Below are 25568 nucleotides of genomic sequence, written 5' to 3' on the forward strand. Positions count from 1 at the left end.
GAAAAGAGAGGGCAAAGTATTAGACACGGTTGTTCAGGAATCCCGTCCCACATATCTTCCTGGACGAATGAAGAAAAGAGACCTCACTTTAGTTCCAACAGGGTTGTCAAGGCCTGTGACATGGAAGAAGGAACAAGCTTGCTTTCTCCTGCTCTGGAGGGTAGGACTTGAACCAACGGCCTCAAGTTACAAGAAAGGAGTTTCTGACAGTCAGGTGTGCGTGCAGGAGCCAGGCCCTGTGACCAATAGGACTTTGCAGGACTGGGGCCTTCCTAAGTTTGTTCTGAAGAGGCAAGGTGCGGGCCCATAGGTGAGGCCGACTGGTAACTCACAGCACCTGGTGGCAAGAGCCGGGAAGGGATATAAGGTCAGCATTTCCCTTCAGCTCTTTGCCACAGCAACGTGCTTCCTGCCTTGCCACGTTTGGCTTCTTGCTTCCTGATCCTTGAACCTCGGCTTCTTGACTCCTTGCTTCCTGACCCTCGGACCCTTGGCTTCTTGACTCCTGGCTCTCTGATCCTCGGACTCTTGGCTTCCTGACTCCTGGCTTCTGGACCCCCATTCCTGCTCCCACCCCACCATCTTGCCCCTGGTCCTGACGTCCCCTGCCGGGACTTCGATCACCCGTGAACCGGACTGTGACACCGACAAAACGTGCGGAAAAACTTTCTGACAGTAAGAGCTGTTCCCAGTGGAACGGTCTCCCTCCAGAGGTTGTGGACTCTCCTTCCTTGGAGGTTGGACGGCCATCTGTCATGGATGCTTTAGCTGAGATTCCTGGACTAGATGACTCTCTGGGTACCTTCCAACTCTGATTCTAGGGTTCTTCTCAAATAAGTTGCTAGTGGGTGTGATCTCTGACCTCATTGCTTCCAGGTGGGTGTCTCCTCGTGCTGCGCAAGCATTGCTTTTACACTATAAAACGGCAAATGGAATTGTACTTGACTTTTCACACCTGGGAGAGGGTTGTACTTTGTTTTGTTTTGTTATAAACATCCCACTGTGTTCTGTCCACACTGGGAGGCATGGCATAATCAGAGAGAGAGAGAGCAATGAATCACACTGGTTTCATGGTTGGTATTCTGTCCTGAAGTACACCCAACATGGATAGCTGGCCCTGATGATTACTTGAGGTTCCCGACCCCTATGGTTGTAATTCGTGGGCAATCATTTAATTTTATCCTGATTCTTATTTTTAAGCTGTATTTTAATGTACCGTATTTTTTGCTCTATAAGACTCACTTTTTCCCTCCTAAAAAGTAAGATGTGTGTGCGTCTTATGGAGCGAATGCAGGCTGTGCAGCTATCCCAGAAGCCAGAACAGCAAGAGGGATTGCTGCTTTCACTGCGCAGCGATCCCTCTTGCTGTTCTGGCTTCTGAGATTCAGAATATTTTTTTTCTTGTTTTCCTCCTCCAAAAACTCGGTGCGTCTTGTGGTCTGATGCGTCTTATAGAGCGGTGTTTGATGTTAGCTGCCCTGAGCCTGGTCTTGGCCAGGGAGGGCGCGGTATAAATAAATTTTTTTTTTACTTACTTACCCACGTGGGTGGGTTGCAGAGAAGGTTCCCCCAGATGACTCTGAGCCTCTTCCTCTTTCAGGCTTTTGAAGACATCTACATAGAGCGTCGTCGGACCATCCGCATCATCTTGGAATATGCTGACAAGGTCTTCTCATATGTTTTCGTGATCGAGATGCTTCTCAAGTGGGTGGCCTATGGGTTCAAGGTCTACTTCACCAATGCCTGGTGCTGGCTGGACTTCCTCATTGTTGACGTAAGTTGTGGCTTGAGGGGGAGGGAGTTGTTTGAGACAGGAGTCCATTTTTAGTATCGTTGCTGGCTACCCCAATCTCTGTCAAGAGGCAAAAATTCCAGGGGTCTTAACTGGGGTTTGTGTGGGGAAAATGAGCCACAGTGGAGGCTGTAGTGCAGGCATAGGCAAACTCGGCCCTCCAGATGTCTCGAGACTACAGTTCCCATCATCCCTGACCACTGGTCCTGTTAGCTGGGGATGATAGGAGTTGTAGTCCCCAAACAGCTGGTGGGCCGAGTTTGCCTATGCCTGCTGTAGTGTCTTTATGAAATATGGCTTATTTACACATATTGACATATGGATGGAGAAAGGGTTCTGAACATCACATCTCACAAGGGACTTGCTGCCCACAGAAGCACAGCACTGAATTCAAAAGAAGCCCTGTGTCTCCTCTACACAGCTTGTCCGTCCCTCAGCCTGTGTGGCCTCAGGCCCCACCCTTCCTCTTCCCCAAAACTCTTGCTAAAAACGCAACCCGAGCATTGGGTAAAAAGGACGTTTTTTCCTGTGGTGACATCACACCGCCTGTAGTCCTGGCAGCCTCCCCCTCCCAACCCTGCTGTTGTCTTTTGCTGACAAACACACAGCTGCAAACCCATCACAGTATTAACCGTAGAAGCTGGCTGACAAAATTTGATTCTGACAGCAGATGTTATATGTATCCGTCTCAAAGACTGGTTCCAAAACATGGGTCGCTAAATGGGTAACCATGTTCCTTCTTGTGGATATTTTAAGGATGTTTGATAAGAAACATGCATCCTGACCAGGGATCCTTTCGGTGGTCTATCTCTTATCGCGCTTGCCAGCTTTGTCTGTAAGCGTTCTGGTTTCTCCAACAGGTCTCCCTCATCAGCCTGACAGCAAACTGGATGGGATATTCGGAGCTGGGGGCAATCAAATCCCTGAGGACGCTCCGTGCTCTGAGACCCCTTCGGGCTTTGTCCAGATTTGAAGGCATGAGGGTAAGTTTTGCGTGACACCTCGAGGTTTCGCTCCCCACTTTCCTCCCCTGAGCGGTGAGGATTTCAGAGTGAGGACTTTGTGTCTCTTGGAAGGAGGTTCTGGGGCTCAGGCTCGCCTCAGAAATGTGTCCTTTGAGCAGCGGTTTCTGGTGCCTAATTTATTTAAAGATGTTTGCATCTCCAAGGGGGACGTGGCTGGCACTGTGGGTTAAACCACAGAGCTTAGGACTTGCCGATCAGAAGGTCGGCGGTTTGAATCCCCGCGACGGGGTGAGCTCAGTCCCTGCTCCTGCCAACCTAGCAGTTCGAAAGCACATCAAAGTTCAAGTAGATAAATAGGTACCGCTCTGGCGAGAGGGTAAACGGTGTTTCCGTGTGCTGCTCTGGTTCGCCAGAAGCGGCTCAGTCATGCTGGCCACATGACATGGAAGCTGTATGCCAGCTCCCTGGGCCAATAAAGCAAGATGAGCTCCACAACCCCAGAGTCGGCCACGACTGGATCTAATGGTCAGGGGTCCCTTTACCTTTACGTTTACATCTCCAAGGAGCTCATAATAGTGGTCACTGAGTTGTCTCTCCCATTCTATCCTTGCAACAATGCCCAAGTGATAAGCCAGCATGAGAGGTGACTGCCCAAGGTTATCCAGGGACTATGGATGAACGGGGATGAGAAACCAGGTCTTCCCAGTCAGAAAGTGTGAGGCAAAAGCCAGGTTGGGCGAGCCTAGAGTCTTGTATGTTTCCAGTACACTGGATGGCATCACATCTCACGGGTGAAGAGTGAGCTATTGTATCCACATGTGCAGAATATTCTCCACTCTACTATGGCACTGAAAATAGGTTCTGGAGATCATCCCTAGCAATCCCTGCTTCGGACAAGCCTATAAACTTTTGGTAGCTCTGAGGATCATTCCCACTTACCATATTGGCCCGAATATAAGCGGCACCCGCAAATAAGCCGCACCTTTAAAATTGGGGGGGGGGGGGGGAGGGAAAAAAAGACAATACCTGAATATAAGCCACTCCCTTAAAATTCCACAGGCACTCACACCCATAAATGGCAAATGTGGAAGAAAACCCTACAGCGATATCGTAAAAGCCATTTTTTGTAAGGTGGCAAATTTAAGCCGCGCTTTAACTTTTCACAGTCGGAATTTGGGGGGGGGGGGAGTGTGGCTTATATTTGGGCCAATATGGATTGAATGTTGTTGAATTTCCGATAAGCTGATATACTACCTTCTTGCCTTTTCTAGCCTACAAGCAATATAATTTGAAAAACTCTAAATGTGGAATTTAATTTAAAGTTTGTTTGTTTTTTTAAAAAGAAGATGGCTGTGTTTTGCATTTGTGAAAAACAAAAAAATCAGTTTTGGCCTCACTTTGGTTAAACCGCCTCTTTCTCTGGGAGCCAGGTGGTCGTGAATGCCCTTCTGGGAGCCATCCCTTCCATCATGAACGTCCTCTTGGTCTGCCTGATATTCTGGCTCATCTTCAGCATTATGGGGGTCAACCTCTTCGCAGGGAAGTATTATCGCTGCATCAATACCACCACGGGCGACTACTTTGAGCTCTCCGTGGTGAACAACAAGAGCGACTGCATGACTCTCCTCGACGTTTACAATGCCACGGATGTCCGCTGGGTCAACGTCAAGGTCAATTTTGACAATGTGGGCATGGGATACCTCTCCCTTTTGCAGGTGGTGAGTGTACCTCCTTCGCCCCTCCTTCTCTGCCTGCTAGGGGCCTCCTTTGAATACGCTTCTTCGGAGGACTTTTCTCCCATCATGCCTTGCAAGGAAAAACCCCACCGCCAAGTCTTTGTCAATGTGGCAACCTTCCTTCGTGCTGTATCCAGACTTCTCCCCGGTGGTTTGCTGTGGTTATAAGAGAAAACTGCTCCCTTTCCCTTATGGGGTATTCCGGAGCCCGTATAGAGTCCTTAAGTGTGTTCCCTATCGGTAGGAGAAAATAACAGAGGCCAGCCAGAGAATATTGAGAAGCAAAGCAGCTAGTAAGCCTGATTTTTATTCAAGGCGCTGTTGCGACAGGGTTCCCACTCACCACATGTAGGAGGGAGGAGAACCCTGAAAAATGGTGCACAAGCCCTTATATAGACTTTTGAAATTGCCCACCCTGTAGCCCAAGACCACCCCAAAAAACATACATACATCACAGAAGGAGGTGTTCTACAGCAGAAATCCTGTCTGCCAGGATACCTGATAATAGTCACTGATTGCATTACCTGGGCAGCCTGGCCATTCTTTTGTGATGGTTAATATTTTAGTTCCTGAATCCATGTCACAGGCTCACCCTATTCATACACAAAGACGCCCTTAAGACAGGATTTGCAAGCGAAAAGACAATGAGAAGGCTTTCCCCATTTGTCTCCCTTACTGCAGAGGAATATTTGAGGATGTTAGGAGAGTCAAAATGACTTCAGGATTGCTCTCCTGTACTATTTCAGACACATGGTTCATATATTTAGATATGTGTGCGTTTATGAATATTTATTCTATCTTTGAGACCTTAAAATTCTAACACTGTGATGCCTACTCATTGGGGAGGCACATTTGCCCTAGTTTCTAGTTACTCAATGGCAACTGCACAACAGAGATTTGGGGCGCACAGCCCAGTCCCAATTTGGTGCACCCCCCTCTCAAACTCTCTTTCCCCACCACCAGTTGAAGGGTGAACTTCAGAAGCAGGAAGTCTTCCCCATTTGATATTGAACCCTACATAATAATAGATTCAGAAGGCTCCTCTAGTTCAACCTTTGCAATGTAGGAGGAATCTTTTGCCCAACCTGAGACTCAAACCCAGGACCCTGAGATCAAGAGCTCCATGCTCTACCGACGGAGCTAACAACCAATGTTCTGAACTGCATGGTGAGCTTCCACAGGTATAGGAGCACTTGTGGCAGGGAAAGGAACTGAAAAGGGAGGTGCTGGTGAGATTCCACCTACCAGCCATCTTATTGAGCCCCAAAGCATCCATATGAACTGCTACAAAAGTTGGGTGCCTCCCCCTCTTCCTGCTGAGTGGTGGCAAGAGCCTAGGGGGTTCCAGGCACTCACCCAGTGTTTGTGGTCCTTTGGAGAATTGAGACTCAGTGGAGACTGTCGTAGCTTTAAGAAATATGGTTTATTCACCTATTTATACCTTCAGTCTGCATGGAGGGAGTCCAGATCTTACAGCATGGTCATTTCAGGAGGGGCTTATCCCCTACGGCAGTGCAGCCATGGAATCCAAGGTCTCTCTCCCAGCCAGCCTTCAGCCAACCTGCCCAAGCTGGATCCCAGTCTTTTCTTCCTTTCATCTTCCCACCGTAACTTGCTAAAGACCCAGTTACCCTGGCAACCTTCCAAATCCTCCCCCCCCCCGTCTCTGTTCACACCTCAGGGCAACTCTGGGCAACCAGGGGGGAGGGTGCTGGGCAGATTTTTGCACCCTGGCGCCACATATGCTTAAGACAGCCCTGATCTTGTGGATGTCTGCTCTGCCCCCCCCCCCGAGTGCTTTAAGAACCTAGCAGCAAGACCCTACCTCTGCCGGGCACCACAATGAGTTTATCCTTCTGCGTTCTTTGTAGGCCACATTCAAGGGCTGGATGGACATCATGTACGCAGCCGTCGACTCCCGTGAGGTAATTCTGGGCTGAGGAAGAGGTGCTTGCTCAGTCCCACAGGCCTGTTGTAGGGGCAACCGGGTCTGGCCTGCACAATGGGGGAGGCGGGGGCCCCAACCACAAGAGAGGGTCTCTTCTCAACCTCTTCTCTGACCTCCCAGGTCGAGGAGCAGCCCGAATACGAAGTCAACCTCTACATGTACATATATTTTGTCATCTTCATCATCTTCGGGGCTTTCTTCACTCTCAACCTTTTCATCGGTGTCATCATCGATAACTTCAACCAGCAGAAGAAAAAGATAAGTGTCTCTTGGCTTTGGGTTTAAGCTGCGGGCGTCACTGTTAGTGGGCACCTCCCGCAGCAATAAAATTGGACTTTGAGGCACAATTCAGACACTTATCTTTGAGTAATAATAATAATAATAATAATAATAATAATAATAATAATTTATTATTTGTACCCCGCCCATCTGGCTGCGTTTCCCCAGCCACTCTGGGCGGCTTCCATAGAAACAAAAAATACAGTAAAATATCACAGATTAAAAACTTCCCTGAACAGGGCTGCCTTAAGATGTCTTCTAAATGTCAGGTAGTTATTTATTGCTTTGACATCTGATGGGAAGGCGTTCCACAGGGCGGGTGCCACTACCGAGAAGGCCCTCTGCCTGGTTCCCTGTAGCTTTGCTTCTCGCAATGAGGTAACCGCCAGAAGGCCCTCGGCGCTGGACCTCAGTGTCCGGGCAGAACGATGAGGGTGGAGACGCTCCTTCAGGTATACTGGGCCGAGGTCGTTTAGGGCTTTAAAGGTCAACACCAGCACTTTGAATTGTGCTCGGAAACGTACTGGGAGCCAATGTAGGTCTTTCAAGACCGGTGTTATGTGGTCTCGGCGGCCGCCCCCAGTCACCAGTCTAGCTGCTGCATTCTGGATTAGTTGTAGTTTCCGAGTCACCTTCAAAGGTAGCCCCACGTAGAGCGCATTGCAGTAGTCCAAGCGGGAGATAACTAGAGTAGAATGACTCCCGCGTGCTATTTGGAAGCGATGCTCACACTGTCATTGAAATTCTGCTCAGTATTGATCCAGAGTAGATTCCAATGTATAGTAAGCAGAGTAGAAACCTAAACATGTTGCAGGATTCCCCCCAAAATAGACCAGAGGCAATTAATATTTCATCCAGCAGAGCTTTACTGCTACTGAAGGCAAATAAGCAAAATGGTCACAAATCCAATATATTCAGGATTGGCACTGTCCATAGGAAATCCAGTTGCAGCAGGCTTGACTTAAACAATAACTTATAATAAGTCTAAACCTTAACACTACATACAGAATACCACACCAGAAGGAAAAGAGATAGAAAGAGAAAGTGAAACCCAGGCTCCTTCTGGCCTATTTTTGTAGTCAACAGAAAGAGATAACAGAACCAGTTTAAGCCAGCTGTACTCAGCTTCTCTGAGGGAATAACCCAAACATTATGAAGTTTCTTTCACACACAGAAGCTTCCAGAACCCTCTTGCATTAAATAGAATAGGGAAGATCTCTACACATCAGATCAATACTTTCTGCAAGCTGACACACACAGCTCTGACTACAGGAGTCAGTATTTGGCACAGAGTTCAGGGACATCGGCTGGGACCAGTTCACACAGCTGTTTTTTGAGGTGGAAGCCCACCTTGATATTGAGCTCGGGTACCAAATCTGAGCTCCACAGTCAAGCCTGGATCCTAGTCTCTGAGCGCCGGGACTCTCTGCATAATGCCTCACCAGTTTCTGTGCCAGAAGTCAAACTTCCCCAAATGGCAAAGAACATAGAAAGTGGGGGAAGAGGAGACTCGTGAGGAAAATAGGCTTTGTAGACAACATAGCCAGCTGGCGTTCCCCCGCAAATGTACATGGAATCAGGGTTGGGGGGGGTGTGTGATTTTGTAGGCCACCTGTTCCATCCTCCCTACTCAATGAAAAGGAATCCAGAATGAGAGGCTGCGTAGACACAGCCCTCTTCGAGCTATAATTCCCAGCACCCTTCATAAACTACAGTTCCCATGATTATTTTTGTCTCTCTCACACACACTGCACATTGAAAACACATGATTTCCCCCCAAAGAATCATGGGAACTGTAGTTTAAGGTTGCGGGGAATTGTGACTCTGCAAGGAGTAAACTATAGTCCCTGTGATTCTTTTTATGGGGGGGGGGGCGGTGGAGTCATGTGCTTTACATATACGTTGAAATGTATGCTATGGGTGTGACCTCTGTAGGGAGCAATGTGCTTCCGTCAGCTGCTTCAAGACAGTAATGTGAGAGCTCACTACCTTTAAGCAACAGGCTTTCAAAAATCGTGGAATCATAGAATTGCAGAGGGACCTTGTGGATCATCTAGTCCAGCCCCCCACTGTGCTTTCATTGAATCAAGCCATTTCAAAACAGAGACAGCTACATATTCCCTGGACCTCTGGTTAGCCGCAGGCACTTGTGTGTTGCATCAGGGAGGGAAACCACCTGCCCTCTGAAAGAACAACTTTTCACTTTCCTGGGCCCTTCTTTTAATAGACTGAAGTGGTTTGGCAGGGAGAAGGGAGAAGATGGCCAAGGCCATTTTTGGGACTGGGCCAATCAAAGACAGCTATGGAGCAGGGCTTAGAGCAGCCGGTTAGATACGTCTTTCCTTAGTTTAATTAAATAGCCCAAGACTTAAGACCACAATAGAGTAGCCTGGCAACAACAGGGATGTTTCTAGAAATCCAAAGCTCTCGCAGGACATTGAGGAGTGAGTTGGCATCATTTGGCAGGATGGAAGTGAGGGGAAGCGTTTGAGGCTTCTGCTGTTGAGCGACAGACTGATTGACAGAGAAAAATAAACTAGCGCGCATGAACAAGGCATAGCTGTCAACTTACAGATTTGAAAATAAGGGACCCGCAGCCTCGAAAATAAGGGATCAGCAGCCAAAATAAGGGATTTTAGTCAACCAGCAGCCAAACAAAGCCTCAAGTGGCGGTTCCCACAGCGCAGCAACCTGGCAAAGGGGCTGCAGCAAGGAAAACCACTGTCACCTCTCCGCTGGGAAGTGCTGAGCAAAGGCGAGCCCCCAGGCAACGTGGCCGGGCACAAGGCATGCAAGCTCCACCCCCCAGTCGTTCTTAGACTCCTTATTGGGTGAGCAACGCAGCCAAGCAACACAGTTGGAGCCTCCCTCCTCCCTGGCCGGCAGGGAGGGAGGGAGAGGAGCTGCTTCCTTTGAAACCTGGGAAATTTAAGGGACATCATCAATAAGGGACAGCAGCGGGACAGGGCGCTGGGATAAGGGACTGTCCCGCCAAATAAGGGACGCATGACAACTATGGAACAAGGAAGGAGACTTGTTACGAGTGGAAGGCGGGGGGTGGGGGTGGGAGTTTGGGTGTTTGGAAAAGATGGAGGTGGTCAAGTGAAATTGACCAGACTCTATAAATCCAGCTTACCAGTTACCACCGCTCAGCCTCAGAAATTAAAAGGCAGATTTTGTGGTTCACTTGGAGTCCTGGAAACTGGGTGTGAAGTGGGGCTGCCAATCAAAGACTGTGGAACCCTTGCGTGGGTCTTGGGCACTGCAACGAACAATTTCCTCCCATGTCTAATAAGTTGTGATTCCCTTGTTTACTTTGGAGGAAAGGACATCTTCATGACAGAGGAACAAAAGAAATACTACAACGCCATGAAGAAGCTAGGCTCAAAAAAGCCGCAAAAACCCATCCCAAGGCCTCAGGTATTTATTTGCTTAAATAATGAGAAGCCACCTTCCTGGTCCAAGGTAGCCGACAGTAACTGCACCCTAAACCCCAACACAATACAGTGCACCATAACGAAGGCTTGACTCAGGCATGTTGTATGATGTTGGGTTTTACGGTTACACAATTTTTCAAAGCACAAAACCTTCAGTGTATTAGAACATAAATCGGTATGAAACAATTTCCAAGCCACAGCAGTAAAGCAATAAAACTAGCAGAATGTACAGAAGATTCATATCAGTTAAAAGCCAGTGGAAATGGTTTGTGCGAAATTATACCAAGGCAACTAATGCAAACGTAATTTGCAGCAAGTACAACAACAACAACAACATTTTTTTATTTATACCCCGCCCTTCCTGGTTCAAAAACCAGGCTCAGGGTGGCTAAGAACAAATTTAAAACACTTTAAAACACTTAATTATAAAAGCAGCATAAAATACAGTATAAAAACATGAATAACAATAAAATTCAAAAATCAATTAGATAATCCCCAGGGCTAGCTGGCTGAATTGGTCCTACTTGGGCCAGCGAGGAGGCTAGGGGAGAATTAGCTGTGGGGTCTCAGAGCAGGTGATCATCATAAAAGGGGAGGGGGAGGGAAGAAAAGGGAAATGAAAGATCAGGCTCAATTCAAATTAAAAGTCAGGCGGAATAGCTCTGTCTTACAGGCCCAACGGAAGGAGGTTAAATCCTGAAGGGCTCTAGTCTCATGGGACAGAGCATTCCACCAGGTCGGAGCCATCACTGAAAAGGCCCTGGCCCTGGTGGAGGATAGTCTAACTTCCTTAAGGCCCTGTTACGTGGCTTTTTGTCCATTGCATCGAGAGATCTCGAATTCCAGCACCCACAGAGCCAGAGTTACATGATGCCCAACATTCATTTGATCACAAAAGGTCAGTTTCCTTTACATGAGGTGTGAACAAGAGATCCTCCTTTCGTGCGCTGAGCCAAGATTCCTGCAGGAAAGGGGAATGCAGGGCTCTGGGCTTCGTGACAACAGAGGATGCGCACACCTGTCTGCAGATAGTGTGCACCCCTGATGTTGTTGCGGATCTTTGTAAATCTATTTGGAACAAGGGAGGGAGTGGGGAAGGGGAGACCTGGGATTCCTTCCCAGGCAATCTCCATCTGTTCTCCACTCCTGCTACCATACCACAAGCCTTCCTATTTTCCCTTCTCTCTCCTTTGCTTCCGAATTTCTGCTGAGATCAAATTCCCTCGACTCCCCACTGCTTCCTTCCTTTTTTATTTTATTTTAAAGCTTTTTATTTTTACTTTATTGAAAAATGCAAGCTGAAACGCCACTGCTTTCTTGAGCCAGCCTATGATTAATTTTTTCTTAGCCCTGTGTTTTTTCTGCCCATGACGTTATCTAGGCTGCAAAAAAAGAAAGAAATAATAGATTTATTTAAAAATTATATCTAAACAAATAAACAAATAAAACTACGCATAGTGTTTCTACTTAAAATTCATAAGAATCTTATGCACAGGATCACCATTCTGCTTTTGGGCCAGTCAGGGAATTTGTATCCTGCTGGTTCTTAATGACCACAGGCGTCTGTTAAAAGTGGTCCTGAGAACGGCCAAGGAAAGCCAAAGGAGGCAAGTGTCTGTCTGAAAGGATTAGAGGACAAACTTTCAATTTGCCACAAAGCTTTTTACCCTTCCTCATGGTTAGGGCAGTATAAACAAACCTTATGTGCATTTACCGTATTTTTCGCCCCATAGGATGCACCGCCCCATAGGACGCACCTAGATTTTTTTGGGGGGAAATAAAGAAGAAAAAATTATTTCCCCCCCAGGCGCGGGGGAAGCCCGAGCTTCCCCCGACCCCAGCCCCCAGAACAGGCTGCTGCTTGCAAGCCTTGCGAGCCTGGCGGGACCTTCCGCCGGGCGCGCGAGGCTTGCGGACATTTGCCCGAAGCACGGGGCGTGCTCCGCAGCGCGCCCTGTGCTTCGAGCTGCAGGCTGCCGCCCCAAGCCTTGCTTGCCGCCCCTGGGCGCGCGAGGCGCCCCCCGGAGGGCGCCCCGTGCTCCGCGCTGCAGGCTGCCGCCCGCAAGCCTTGCGCGCCCGAGGGAACTCCCGCCGGGCTTGCAAGGCTTGCGGATAGCTTCCTGAAGCCTGGAGAGCGAGAGGGGTCGGTGCGCACCAACGCCTCTTGCTCTCCAGGCTTCAGTGAAAGCCTGCATTCGCTCCATCGGACGCACACACATTTCCCCTTCATTTTTGGAGGGGGGAAAGGGCGTCCTATAGGGCGAAAAATACGGTACATAATAGAAGGCTCAGAAATTAAACAAAAACAACTCCTTCCTTCCTTCCTTCCTTCCTTCCTTCCTTTTCTATCCTGCAGTTCTTCCAAAGAGCTCAAAGGTAGTTAATTCATGGGTTGTTCTCTGTTTAATAATAATAATAATAATTAATAATAATATTTTATTTATACCCCGCCCTCCCCAGCCAAGACTGAGCTCAGGGCAGCTAATACCCGATATAAAAACAAATTGGTTGAAATACAACTTAAAAGCAAGATTAAAATACAACATTAAAACAATAAAATACAGCCTCACAGCAGGTTCTTCCAAACTTGGGTCCTCCGCTGTTGTTGGGCTACAACTCCAACCATCCCTGACCACGGGTCCTGCTAACTAGAGATGATGGGGGTTGTAGTCCAAAAATAGCAGGAGTTCCGCGTTTGGGAAACCCTGTTTTATAGCAACCTTGCTGGCTTGATTGGCCTGAGAGTTGGTTCCTTGCCTCAAATCATCTCAGTGAGGTTCCTATTCAGCCAGGAGTGTTCCCAGACCAAGTCCCACACACTGTCCTGTTATTCCACACAAAAGCTTTCTGGATCACACATACACATACATTCTTAGAACATGTTCCATGGGGTTGGATGCCAGGCGATTATTTTCCCATATCTTTGCCCGTTTGAACATTCTTGTGTGGGGTTTTCTCCTCCATTTCTCTTCTCTTCTCTTCCCTCGTCTGTCTCTGCCCGTGTGTCTTTGTCCCTTTCCTGTGTGTCTCTCTCTCACACCTGTGCCTGCCTGCCTACCTTCCACCTTACTAAAGAACAAATACCAAGCGATGATCTTTGACTTTGTGACCCAACAAGCCTTTGATATAGTCATCATGATCCTCATTTGTCTTAACATGGTGACGATGATGGTGGAAACAGACGACCAAAGCGAAACCAAGATAAACATCCTCTTCCAAATCAACCTGATCTTCATTGTCATCTTCACGGCCGAGTGCTTCCTCAAGATGATTGCCCTGCGGTACTACTTCTTCACGGTCGGCTGGAACATCTTTGATTTCGTCGTGGTCATTATCTCCATTATAGGTGAGGAAAATGTGAAGGTGGCAAATGGGCGGCATTTGGGCCTGCTCTCTTTCTTAATAACTCTTAAATCTGACAAAAAAATTGTCCAGAAGCACCTTAGAGACCAACTAAGTTTGTTCTTGATGCTACTGGACAAATATATACAGTGGTACCTCGGGTTACATGGGACATGGGTGGCGCTGTGGGTTAAACCACGGAGCCTAGGACTTGCTGATCAGAAGGTCGGCAGTTCGAATCCCCGCGACGGGGTGAGCTCCTGTTGCTCGGTCCCTGCTCCTGCCAACCTAGCAGTTCGAAAGCACGTCAAAGTGCAAGTAGATAAATAGGTACCGCTCCGGCGGGAAGGTAAACGGCGTTTCCGTGCGCTGCTCTGGTTCTCCAGAAGCGGCTTAGTCATGCTGGCCACATGACCCGGAAGCTGTACGCCGGCTCCCTCAGCCAATAAAGCGAGATGAGCACCGCAACCCCAGAGTCAGCCACGACTGGACCGAATGGTCAGGGGTTCCTTTACCTTTACCTTGGGTTACAGACGCTTCAGGTTACAGATGCTTCAGGTTACAGACTCTGCTAACCCAGAAATATTACCTCAGGTTAAGAACTTTGCTTCAGGATGAGAACAGAAATTGTGCTCTGGTGGTGCAGCGGCAGCAGGAGGCCCCATTAGCTAAAGTGGTGCTTCAGGTTAAGAACGGTTTCAGGTTAAGTACAGACCTCCAGAACAAATTAAGTACTTAACCTGAGGTACCACTGTATCTATATCTATCGACTGTATCAGACCAACACGGCTACCTACCTGGAATCTTAAATCTGACAGTAGGCCTAATGGGGAATAGTAGGGCAGAGGCGTTCAGCAGAGTAGTGGAGATAGCATAGGAGCATCTTTACCATGTTCAGCCTAGAAGCACATTTTTCTCTCTTTAGAGAAATCTTATTCTGTAGCTCAGCAGTGGGCAGAGAAGCCAGCTTCTCCAGCCCATCTTCAGGGGCCCGGCGTGACGTCACCGGACATTCCAACGTCCTGATACCTTGATGTTGCACACGCAACATTGTGCGACGTCCTCTGAACATTGAGGGGGCCTGGCGAACAAAAACCAGGGGACCAAAACTGCCTCAGTCCCTAGGAGCTGGCACCTGTGGTGGTGGGGAACCTTCAGCCCATGAAGCCTGACAGGCTTCTTCTTTTGCCTGGCAAGGCCATTTCAGTTAACTGAGGCCCACCTGCCTTACACCTGACATCAGGGATATGTGTGGGGCAGGTGAAGACACAGCTGGGCCAAAAAAAGGGTTTGTAGACAACCACCCATCATCCAATGAGCAAACGCCGCAAAGCCCTGTGTGTACTTTGCAAACGGCAACAATCAGCTGACTGGCAGGGCTGCAGACATGATGGTGACCCCTGCTTCTGCGGGAATTGACTAGGAAACTGGCACACACAACCGAATCAGGCAGGATTAATCCCCCTTCCCCACTCACCCTCTGCTGATGATCCAATCTCCCAACAGCTGCTGTCAGCTTCCCCGCCCCCCATGTCAGGTGGCAGAGGAACCAACCTACACAGCCCTCCCCAGCCGAAGCTGGGCTCAGAGCGACTAACAACAGTAAAATAATACCGCATTCTAAAATCAATTAATTATAAAATCAGTTTAAATCAAATTTATGGCAGCCATTGGGCTAGAGTTCTGTGAGGATTGCCAAAGAAGGGGGTCAGGCTGTGCCTTGGCCAAAGGCCAGGCGGAACAGCTCTGTCTTGCAGGCCTTGCAGAAAGATGTCAAGTCCCGCAGGGCCCTAGTCTCTTGTGACAGAGCGTTCCACCAGATCGGGGCCGCAGCCGAAAAAGCCCTGGCTCTGGTTGAGGTCAGCCTAACCTCCCTGTGGCCCGGGACCTCCAGGATGTTTTTGTTTGAAGACCGTAAGGTGGGACATACCAGGAGAGGCAGTCCCGTAGGTATGAGGGTTCTAGGCCGTATAGAGCTTTAAAGGTTAAAACCAGCACCTTAAACCTGATCCTTTACTCCACTGGGAGCCAGTGCAGCTGGTATAGCACTGGGTGAATGTGATCCCGCAGTGAGGACCCCGTAAGGAGTCTCGCCGCAGCATTTTGCACCCGCTTTCATCATTCATTATTCTCAAGAGATGAACTGCAAGGGAAATCAAAATTTGTATCTTCATACCATTCATTGTAGCAGAATCATGTTCTCTTGTCATTCAGTCAATTATGTGTATTGCCAATAAGCCTCTCGTAACCTCTTTTCTGCAGCATGGTGCTAGCCGAGTGTTGATACGACACTGGCCTTTTTCCTGGTGTTGTCCCAAGTCAATATCCACCCCCTCCATCTCTCCCACTTCCTCATGAATCATCGCTCTGGGTGCGGAGAAGTGCCCTCTGCCTTTGAGCTCTTTGCTCTCCTACTTTCAAGGCTCTCTGGGAGGTGGGGGTCTGGAACGCTTTCTAAAGACGCTGAGTCCGTTAGCTGTCTCTCCCCTGGTCTTCCTCCTCTCCCATTATTTCCCAGCTTTCCCCCTCATCTGCCTCTGAGCTGTGACCTCCCTCAAACCCCTGTTGTAATTCCGAACTGTCTTCCTCTTCTCTGGAAGGCATTCTCTACCATTCCTCCTCTGCACAGTTCCTGACCTGGTGGACAGGTGGGTGTGGTTTCAGGGAGATGGGCTCATGACCCATCCAGATGGACCAAGGTTGTAGCAGGAGCCTGAGGTTTTCCACCCCTGCTTTACGCCATCATCATTTTATAAGCTCATAGATCCCTGTCAGGCAGATCGTGGTGTTTTAAAATGCCATTTCCTTTTAATTCTTTTGTGCTTCTTTGCACATTTGATATCTCAGTTTAGCTTGCTGTTAGAACAAAAGACTGGAATCTTTTCTGCAGTGGGAAGAATTATTATTATTATTAATAATAATAATACCCAGAGCTTTTGTTCTGGGGGGACGCAGGAGTACGCATACCTCTACATATTTTGTGAATCTTTGTACTTTTGTTCATTTTATTTTTTCCAATTTGAACTATAAAATGGTGGTTTTCTTGAGTCAAAATGAGAGTATCTCTAAACATTTTAAAGGGGAAAAGGGGACTGTTTATACCCTGCCCATCTGGCAGCGTTTCCTCAGCCACTCGATAAAGCATCAAACATTAAAAACTTCCCTAAGCAGGGCTGCCTTCAGATGTCTTCAAAAAGTCAGATAGTTGTTTATCTGCTTGACATCTGATGGTAGGGCGTTCCACAGGGCGGGTGCCACTACCGAGAAGGCCCTCTGCCTCTGCAAATCCATTTGCTATTAACAATTTTTAAAAACTGTATCCCTTTGATGATGGACAAGAGGTTCTGAAAAAAATGACGTCTTCCTAACTGTCTTTCAGGACTTGTCCTCTCGGACATCATTGAGAAATACTTCGTATCGCCCACCCTCTTCAGGGTCATCCGCCTGGCCAGAATTGGGCGTGTCCTGCGGCTGATTCGGGGAGCCAAGGGCATCCGGACGCTCCTCTTTGCTTTGATGATGTCGCTGCCTGCTCTCTTCAACATTGGCCTCCTCCTCTTCCTGGTCATGTTTATCTATTCCATTTTTGGGATGTCCAACTTTGCTTACGTGAAGAAGGAATCTGGGGTGGACGACATCTTCAACTTTGAGACTTTTGGCAACAGCATCATCTGCCTTTTCCAGATCACCACGTCGGCCGGTTGGGACGGCTTGCTGAACCCCATCTTGAACAGCGGTCCCCCGGACTGTGACCCTGAACTGCAGAACCCTGGCAGCCACGTGAAGGGCGATTGCGGCAACCCTGCCATTGGCATCTTCTTCTTCTGCAGCTACATCATCATCTCCTTCTTGATAGTGGTCAACATGTACATCGCCATCATCCTGGAGAACTTCAACGTTGCCACGGAGGAGAGCAGCGAACCTCTGTGTGAAGACGACTTTGAGATGTTCTATGAGACTTGGGAGAAGTTTGACCCCGACGCCACGCAGTTCATTGATTACGCCATACTCTCGGACTTTGCGGACACCTTGCAACCTCCGCTGCGGATCGCTAAGCCCAACAAGATCAAGCTCATCACTTTGGACTTGCCCATGGTTCCTGGGGATAAGATACATTGCTTGGACATCCTCTTTGCACTTACCAAAGAAGTGCTGGGAGACTCGGGGGAAATGGATGCTCTAAAGGAGTCCATGGAGGAGAAGTTTATGGCTGCCAACCCCTCAAAGGTCTCCTACGAACCCATCACCACCACACTGAAAAGGAAGCAAGAAGAGGTGTGTGCCACCAAAATCCAACGGGCGTTTCGGAGGTATTTATTAAGGCGATCGATGAAACAGGCCTCTTACATGTACAGGCACAGCCAGGATGAGGAGACCCTGCTGGAAGGAGCCCCCGAGAAAGAAGGATTGATTGCAAAGAAAATGAATGAAATATATGGGTCTTCGGGCTCAGAGGTAGACATCCAAGTGTCTCCAGAAACCTCCCCACCTATTGAACTTAAACCAGTCGCCAGTGCAGAGACTACGGACGACCCTAGCAAAACCAAGAGAGAGGCGGATCGTGGGGAAAAAGAGGAAGGTGATCCCGGCAAAACGAAGAAAGAGGAGGATCCTGGCAAAAAGGAGGAAGGCGACCCCAGGAAAACGAAAGAGAAGAAGGAAGATTCCGGCGGAACAAAGGAAGACGACCCCAGCAAAAGTAAAGAGAAGGGGGGCACCAAACGTGGTGTGAAAGAGTCGTTTGTATAATGCAAGGCACTTTTGGCCAGCTGTCAAGTGGCATCCAGATCCAAAAGACTTCTCTCACACGGGGCCCTTCCAAAATCATGTGCTGTAGTGAGCTAACCACCTTCTCTTACCAGGTTCCTTGTACTCAGCTCAACATCGTAACTTCGGAAACAGAGCCTCTCCTGGTTTCAAGTTGGGGTTTTGTTGTTGCTGTTGTCCAGATTTGCCCCAATGAGCGACGATACCTTATTTTTTCCTTATGAGGTTAATGTGAATCTCTATTGCAGGTGAAAAGAACAGGTGTTTTAGTTTAATGGTAGGCGGCGTCCGATGTCACGTGTTCCAGGGCCAGTTCTGCTTTCAGTGCTTCCCTGCTAGCGTTTTTCAGAAGTCTTGGAAGAAGAGACAGAAGACAAGGAAATGGCCAAAGATGCAAGTCTTCATAATTTGAGTCCTGCCATGTTCAAGCTTAGGCATGGAACCAGAAGACCAGTTTTAAGGAACTCAACCAGAGTTGTGTATATGCTTCACTTAAAAAGAAAAATGTATGGAAAAACTGGGTTTTGAATCAATTACGCGGGTTTTCCTGTGGCTGCATATTCTGCATAATTTATTCTTCTTGTCAGGGGTGAACAAAAGCCTTGCCTCTGTATCACTGGCATGCAACAGACATGCACACACACAAAACTTTCAAGGTTTATGTTTGCAGCCTCAAGGCCTAGATACCTGCTTGCTTTTTCAACGAAAGCAGAGGTTTTAAAGATGCTGAATTCAGTGCCCAGTGTCAAATTCTGTGCCCGTGCAATCACAGAAAGCAGAATACACAGAGCCCTGGATTTAACAACTGCTATCTGCTGGACAAACTTTGTGAAAACTTCTGTCTTCAACCATTTTCGCCCGCTTTTCCAAAAGCAGTGAAGAACTACCGTCTGCACTGGTTCTCAGATATTAACATCTGGATAGGGCTCTGTGGCTGACTTCTTATAAAAAGGAAGTATTTCTTAATGTTATCTCCTGGTAACAGACTGATAGGCAATTGGCTTAGGAGTGTTTCCAGCATGCAAAGGTGAGGTGAATGGAGCTGAATAATAATTGAAATGAGGGGACAGTTTGGTGAACAAAAATCCACAATGTCTTAAAAAAAACTTGCTTCAGCTTTTTTCCTTTCAAGTATTTGAAAGGACTCACAAGATATTTTTTGTGTTAGAAATGGTTTAAAGTGCAGTTAAGAGTCTTAACCATTTGAACTCTCTATATCATTTATTTTTTAAATGTAAAAATAAATAAATAGCAAAAGCAATGTGCTGATCTGTTCTCAGGGTTTAATGTCAGCTTTAAAATTGTTCTCATTCTCTACCAATCACCTAGGAAGATGTGCTACGCTTTTACATAGTACCTATATATTCTGTCCAGAAATGTAGGCCGTTTTGCTTCGCCCCTCCCTCCGCTCCATCAGTGGTGCATTTGAGTAATTTTAGATTCATTCTTCTGCATTGAGTCCTGGACTTCTGCCCCAAAGTCCTGTCCTGACAGCACCACGTCCCCACATTGCCCCCCACCCCAGTTCACACAGCACGCAGGGTATGGCCTAGAAGCTTGGAGTCTGTGTGGTTGTTACCATGCACAGGGCTGAGGGAAGGGAATCTCAGAGACTGAACTGCAGGGACCTGCCATCTGGATAACCCAATAGTTTCCTGAACCAGCCCCCCAGAAATACAAAGGCAATATATTCCTGATAAACATCCATTTACAGCAACTGCATCCATGCAAGAAAATGTTCCCAGTGGCTTGTGCCCCCAGCCCAACCAGTTTAAATAATGGGAGACAAATAAATATTTAAGAACTGAAACAGTACAGTGGTACCTCTGGTTAAGAACTTAATTCGTTCTGGAGGTCTGTTCTTAACCTGAAGCTGTTCTTAACCTGAAGCACCACTTTAGCTAATGGGGCCTCCTGCTGCCACCGCGCCGCCAGACCACAATTTCTGTTCTCATCTTGCAGCAAAGTTCTTAACCCGAAGTACTATTTCTGGGTTAGCGGAGTCTGTAACCTGAAGCGTCTGTAACCTGAAGCATATGCAACCCGAGGTACCACTGTACTGGTATTCGCTACCCTCTCTCAGCCCTGCATCTCCCCACTGAATCTGACAATAAGAAATTTGTTTATTTGTTCTGTCTGCCACACTCTACCTCTGAGGCAACCATTATTGCCATCTGTTAGAAACAATGGGCAGTGTGGATCATTGACCTCCTGCGGCAGTTGATTGAGCTTTGAAAAGGCTGCTACCTTTTCTGTAGTTTTGTTGATGTAGGAATCCAGTCAGGTTATAAAGCTTTTGTTTTATTTTTTTCACTTGCAGAAATAGATGACAGACAGACAGACAGACAGACAGACAGACAGGAAGGACATGGGTGGTGCTCTGGTATAAACCACAGAGCCTAGGACTTGCCGATCAGAAGGTCGGTGGTTCGAATCCCCGCCACAGGGTGAGCTCCTGTTGCTCTATCCCAGCTTGTCAGCCTAGCAGTTTGAAAGCACGTCAAAGTGCAAGTAGATAAATAGGCTCCAGCGGGAAGGTAAACAGCGTTTCTGTGCGCTCTGGTTTCCATCACAGTGTTTTGTTGTGCCAGAAGTGGTTTAGTCATGCTGGCCATATGACCCGGAAAGCTGTCTGTGGACATACGCCGGCTCCCTTGGCCTGAAAGCGAGATGAGCACCGCAACCCCACAGTCGCCTTTGACTGGACTTAACTGTCGGGCTTCTTTACCTTTTTCTTTTAGATAGATAGATAGATAGATGATAGATAGATAGATAGATAGATAGATAGATAGATAGATAGATAGATAGAGAATCTGCACAATTTCCTAACCACTAAAAAAAGTGTGCAAATAAATTATCTCCCAGAGAAGGCTCTCTGAACAATTTCAAACAGAACCAGCAAATGTTCTGACAGTGGAAACATTGAGGTTAATAGAAAATTAGCCGCCATCCCTTGAACCATGAGGAGTGAGTGGGTGTCATCCTGTGGACTTCAAACAATTCGCTAGATAGTGGGTATGTATAGACATGCATAACTAGAGCAGTCTGTTTTCGTCCACACGTACAGTACAACCTTCACTGCAGAGTAGAGTCTAGGAGAAACCAGTTCTGCCTCCTTCCACCAGATGGCAACTCTGCACAGCATTAAAAACACACCACCTCACCTTTCCCCAGAGCAATTTTTAAAATAAGATTATTATTTTTTTTAAAAAAATCATACTTTGGTCTTAAAGTATAGATGGTGCTGAGGAATTGTTTAATTGGATCAGCTTACATGAAATATGTAAGTCTCCTTCCTTGGAGGTTTTGAAGCAGAGGTTGGATGGCCGTCTGTCTTGGATAAAAATAATAATTTATTATTTATACCCCACCCATCTGGCTGGGCTTCCCCAGCCACTCTGGGCGGCTTCCAACAAAATATTAAAGTACAGTAATGCATCAAACATTAAAAGCTTCCCTAAACAGGGCTGCCTTCAGATGTCTTCTAAAAGTCTGGTGGTAGTTGTTCTCTTTAGGAGGGCGTTTCACAGGGCGGGTGCCACTACCAAGAAGGCCCTCTGCCTGCTTTAGCTGAGCTTCCCTCCACGATTCTGTGATTTTTAGGGGTGGTGGTAAGAGGGAAGGGGTATCGGCGCTGGATTTGGAGGCAATTTCATATGTCTTCTGAGGAGCGGAGCAGAAGGGAATCCAAGCACACGCACACCCACCGACAGCAGAACCCAAAAGCACCAACTCCTGTTTGCATGCGCATATGTACACATCACAGGTCTAGCGCACAAACTAAGACCACACATGGCACTCTAATAGGGTCAGCTGTCCTCCATTCGTTTATTGTCCCTTTAATGCATGTGCCGTGGCCTTCCTGTTACCATCCCACACAGCTGGTTTGTGTATACCCAGTGTAGGTTCTCCCTTCAGAAAAAGTTTTGCACACAGAAGGCTTTCGCTTTATCAGGATACCATTCCTCGATATTCTTACTCGACACGTCCCTGGACTGAACCCCAGAACTGCTACTAGGTTCTGGGTTTAAGCTCTGATGAACTGCACCTCAAGTCTTAATAATGATAATAATAATAATAATTTTATTATTTATACATCGCCCGTCTGGCTGGGTTTCCCCAGCCAACTCTGGCTGTCTTACAGCATATAAAAAACATAGTAATCCATCAAATCCTGTAATATCTGGAATGCGTTTTAAAAATTTAGATTAGAAGCCTAGCCACCTGAAGCTTTGCGAGCCAATTTCAGGTAGGAAAATGCACTTTGGAATTTATTTTTTGCACCCCAAATTAACTCCGCGTCTGTCTCAGCAGCGTCTAATCTGACGCCCAAAATCACTGGTTCGGTTTTGTACATGCCTTTTGGGGAATGAGAGAAAAACGCTGCTAATGGGTTATTGCTTGAGCAAGGTGAATTTTTCTCCCAATTAAAGGTAATCTTCCTGTCCCTTCCCCTTCGCCAAGCAGAGACTACAGTTCTTTCAGGATTGGATGCCTGCATTTTAGTCAGCGGAGTCTTGTTGGGGATGTTTCTCCTTCCAAGTGGCAAAACTGGAGTTTCCCAATTGCCTACTGGAAAATATAATTTTTTCAGCTACTCCGCAGAGCAGGGGGCCGTCCAGGAATTGTGTTACCTGAGACGAGAGTTTTCAACTGTGTTTACATGTGAACAGCTGTGGAAAAGAGGACTCTGCTCAATTTCAGATAGACTCTGTTGCTCATACATTATGTGACACTCTGTGATAAAGAAAGAAAAAGCTTTAACTCCATAACATTGTGCAATGTTTTCTTTGTACATTTCTTAAAATAAACTGTAAATGAGCTATTGTTACATTCAGAACTATATGCTGGTTTTCTTACCAACGCTTCCACCCGCACCTGCCTGCCTTTCTGGGTTTTTAAAAAGAGAAAGAGATAGGTGATGTGGCTTAAGCAAAACATGCCGCCCAAGTCCTTTCCTTCTCAGTAGGCGAAGAGCCGCTTGCCATTATTTAGATTTGAGAAAGGGAATATCTGTTCATACTGTTAGAAAAGCTGGGTGCGATGACCCACACTCTGCAAGAATCCCAGGGGGGGGGGGGGTTCCAGGCACTCACCCACAGTCTGTGTTCCTTTGGAAAATTGAGACACGTCAGAGACTGTCGTAGGTTTAAGAAATATGGTTTATTCACCTATGAACCTAAATTTCAGTGTGCATGGAGGGAGTCCAGATCTTACAGCGTGGTCATTTCCAGAGGGGCTTATACAGCCTTGGAGTCCAAGGGACCTCTTCCAACTGACCTTCAGCCAGCCTGCCCAAGATGGATCCTAGTCATTTTTCCTCCTCCTCCTTCCCAGAACAGCCTGCTGAAAACTCTCTTTTCCTGTCACCTCACATCCAGTTACCCTGGCCACCTTTCCAAACCCTCGTCTCTGTTCACACCTCAGGGCAAGGGAGAAGGAGTTCTTTGGCATTGCCAGTTAGGCTCTCTGTGGCCTTGAATTGTTTCTTAATGGCCCTCACTTGGGCCTTAGGTTGCTGACCCCTGGTCCAGCTCTACCCCCTTCTGGGCGCCAGCTTTGTGTGCTACGATACTTTTTAAACAAGCAAGGTGAGGTCACTTCAAATGTACACACAACTGTGTCCTTATGGTTTTCCTAACAGGCCTTTTTTGCAAATTCATCCACGATTATCTGTTTTCCCCACTTGTGGGAACAGCATGTCCTTGTAGAACATTAATTCCAAAGGCACGGGGCTTGTCCCAGTAGGACATCAGTTCCAGGCAATGAAACGACAGAGGGGAGAGATCCATATTTGATCGGATGCAACGCTTGCTGCCCCAAAGATGGCAGTGTGAAACTCGACTCTCTGTTGAATAAGAATGAGTGGCGAAATGGTGTACAGAGGGGAGAGGGGTCACATTGTCGCCCGTTCCTCTCTGTGTGTCAAACCGGCACCACAGCAGGCTGTCCGTATTAGCGCTTTTTTAGGAAAGGAGCTGCCTCATGAGGACAAAATTGCTTCCTCTGAACCGACCTCACGAACAAGCCATGAAGATGAGCCTCAGCAGGCTTCCAGAACTGACAGAGGTCCACAGCTTGGCTATATCTCCACCCCCATCGTTCTGCCCAGACACTGAGGTCCAGTGCTGAGGGCCTTCTGGCGGTTCCCTCGCTGTGAGAAGCCAAGTTACAAGGAACCAGGCAGAGGGCCTTCTCAGTAGTGGCACCTGCCCTGTGGAATGCCCTCCCACCAGATGTCAAAGAGAAAAACAACTACCAGACTTTTAGAAGACATCTGAAGGCAGCCCTGTTTAGGGAAACTTTTAACGTTTAATAGGTTATTGTATTTTAATATTTTGGTGGAAGCCGCCCAGAGTGATTGGGGAAGCCCAGCCAGATGGGCAGGATATAAATAAATTATTATTATTATTATTATTATTGAAAGGCCTGCTGAGGAAGATGAGCAACTGATGAGCAGACAATGAAAAGAGAAAAACCAGAACCTTTCTATGTTTTGGAACGTACTGCCATGGGAGGTCCGCAATGTCCATAGAGAAAATAAAGGGCTTTAGATCAGTATTAGACAAATTCATGGAGATTGGATCTGTCGGTGGTCAGAAGCCATGACAGCTAAACAGAGCCTACATGCTCAGAGGAAGCCTAGCCAGACCCTCCAACATTCCTCGGGTGAAAATAGGGACCTTCTATTCTACATTCGTGTCACCATCCCCACGGCCCCTATAAATGCTTACTGCCAATGGAATACAGTCGTACCTTGGATGTCAAACACCTTGGCTCCTGAACAAATCGGCTCCCGAACAATTGAAACCCGGAAGTGAGTGTTCCAGTTTTTGAACGCTTTTCGGAAGCCGAACATCCAGCGCAGCTTCCGCGGCTTCTGATTGGCTGCAGGAAGCGAGATGAGCGCTGCAACCCCAGAGTCGGCCACGACTGGACCTAATGGTCAGGGGTCCCTTTACCTATCAATAAAAAGTTTGTGAATGTTTATTCAAAGCCAGCCAAGGAGTCCAGTTCGCTTTGTTGCATCTTCAAATACTTTGTAAAGGGTTCCCATTCATCTTTAAAGTCACAGTTATCCTTGTCCCGTAGCTTGCATGTCAGTTTTGCCAACCTTGTCTAACACTCTCAAATACCACTGCACTTCTGTGCAAATGCATCTGCTACTGGCGCAGTAGCATGCCAGCCAATGGCTGCTTCTCCATGGCAGTCCTGTCAGTCAAACTGGCCACCCGTGGCAGCCCCTGGTCACATGACAGAGTGCGCCCTGCCCAAAGGGTCTGCCTCCGTCGCAGCTGCATT

At 47.5% G+C, this 25568-nt stretch overlaps 1 protein-coding gene across 1 annotated transcript in view; it reads left to right on the forward strand.

Annotated features, from left to right (window-relative positions):
* Positions 1-21464, forward strand: part of SCN4A (sodium voltage-gated channel alpha subunit 4) — a 104535-nt gene extending 83071 nt beyond the window's left edge. Inside the window, exons 18-26 of the mRNA XM_083409410.1 lie at positions 877-968; positions 1463-1774; positions 2653-2775; positions 4188-4475; positions 6365-6418; positions 6562-6699; positions 10036-10140; positions 13233-13503; positions 16879-21464. Coding sequence (XP_083265536.1) covers positions 877-968; positions 1463-1774; positions 2653-2775; positions 4188-4475; positions 6365-6418; positions 6562-6699; positions 10036-10140; positions 13233-13503; positions 16879-18248 — 2753 coding nt within the window. The 3' untranslated portion in view covers positions 18249-21464. The remainder of the gene's footprint in view (positions 1-876; positions 969-1462; positions 1775-2652; positions 2776-4187; positions 4476-6364; positions 6419-6561; positions 6700-10035; positions 10141-13232; positions 13504-16878) is intronic.
* Positions 21465-25568: the final 4104 nt, after the last annotated feature.

This window comes from Podarcis tiliguerta, assembly GCF_965153285.1.
Source record: "Podarcis tiliguerta genome assembly, chromosome: 13".
NCBI classification, from domain to species: domain Eukaryota; kingdom Metazoa; phylum Chordata; class Lepidosauria; order Squamata; family Lacertidae; genus Podarcis; species Podarcis tiliguerta.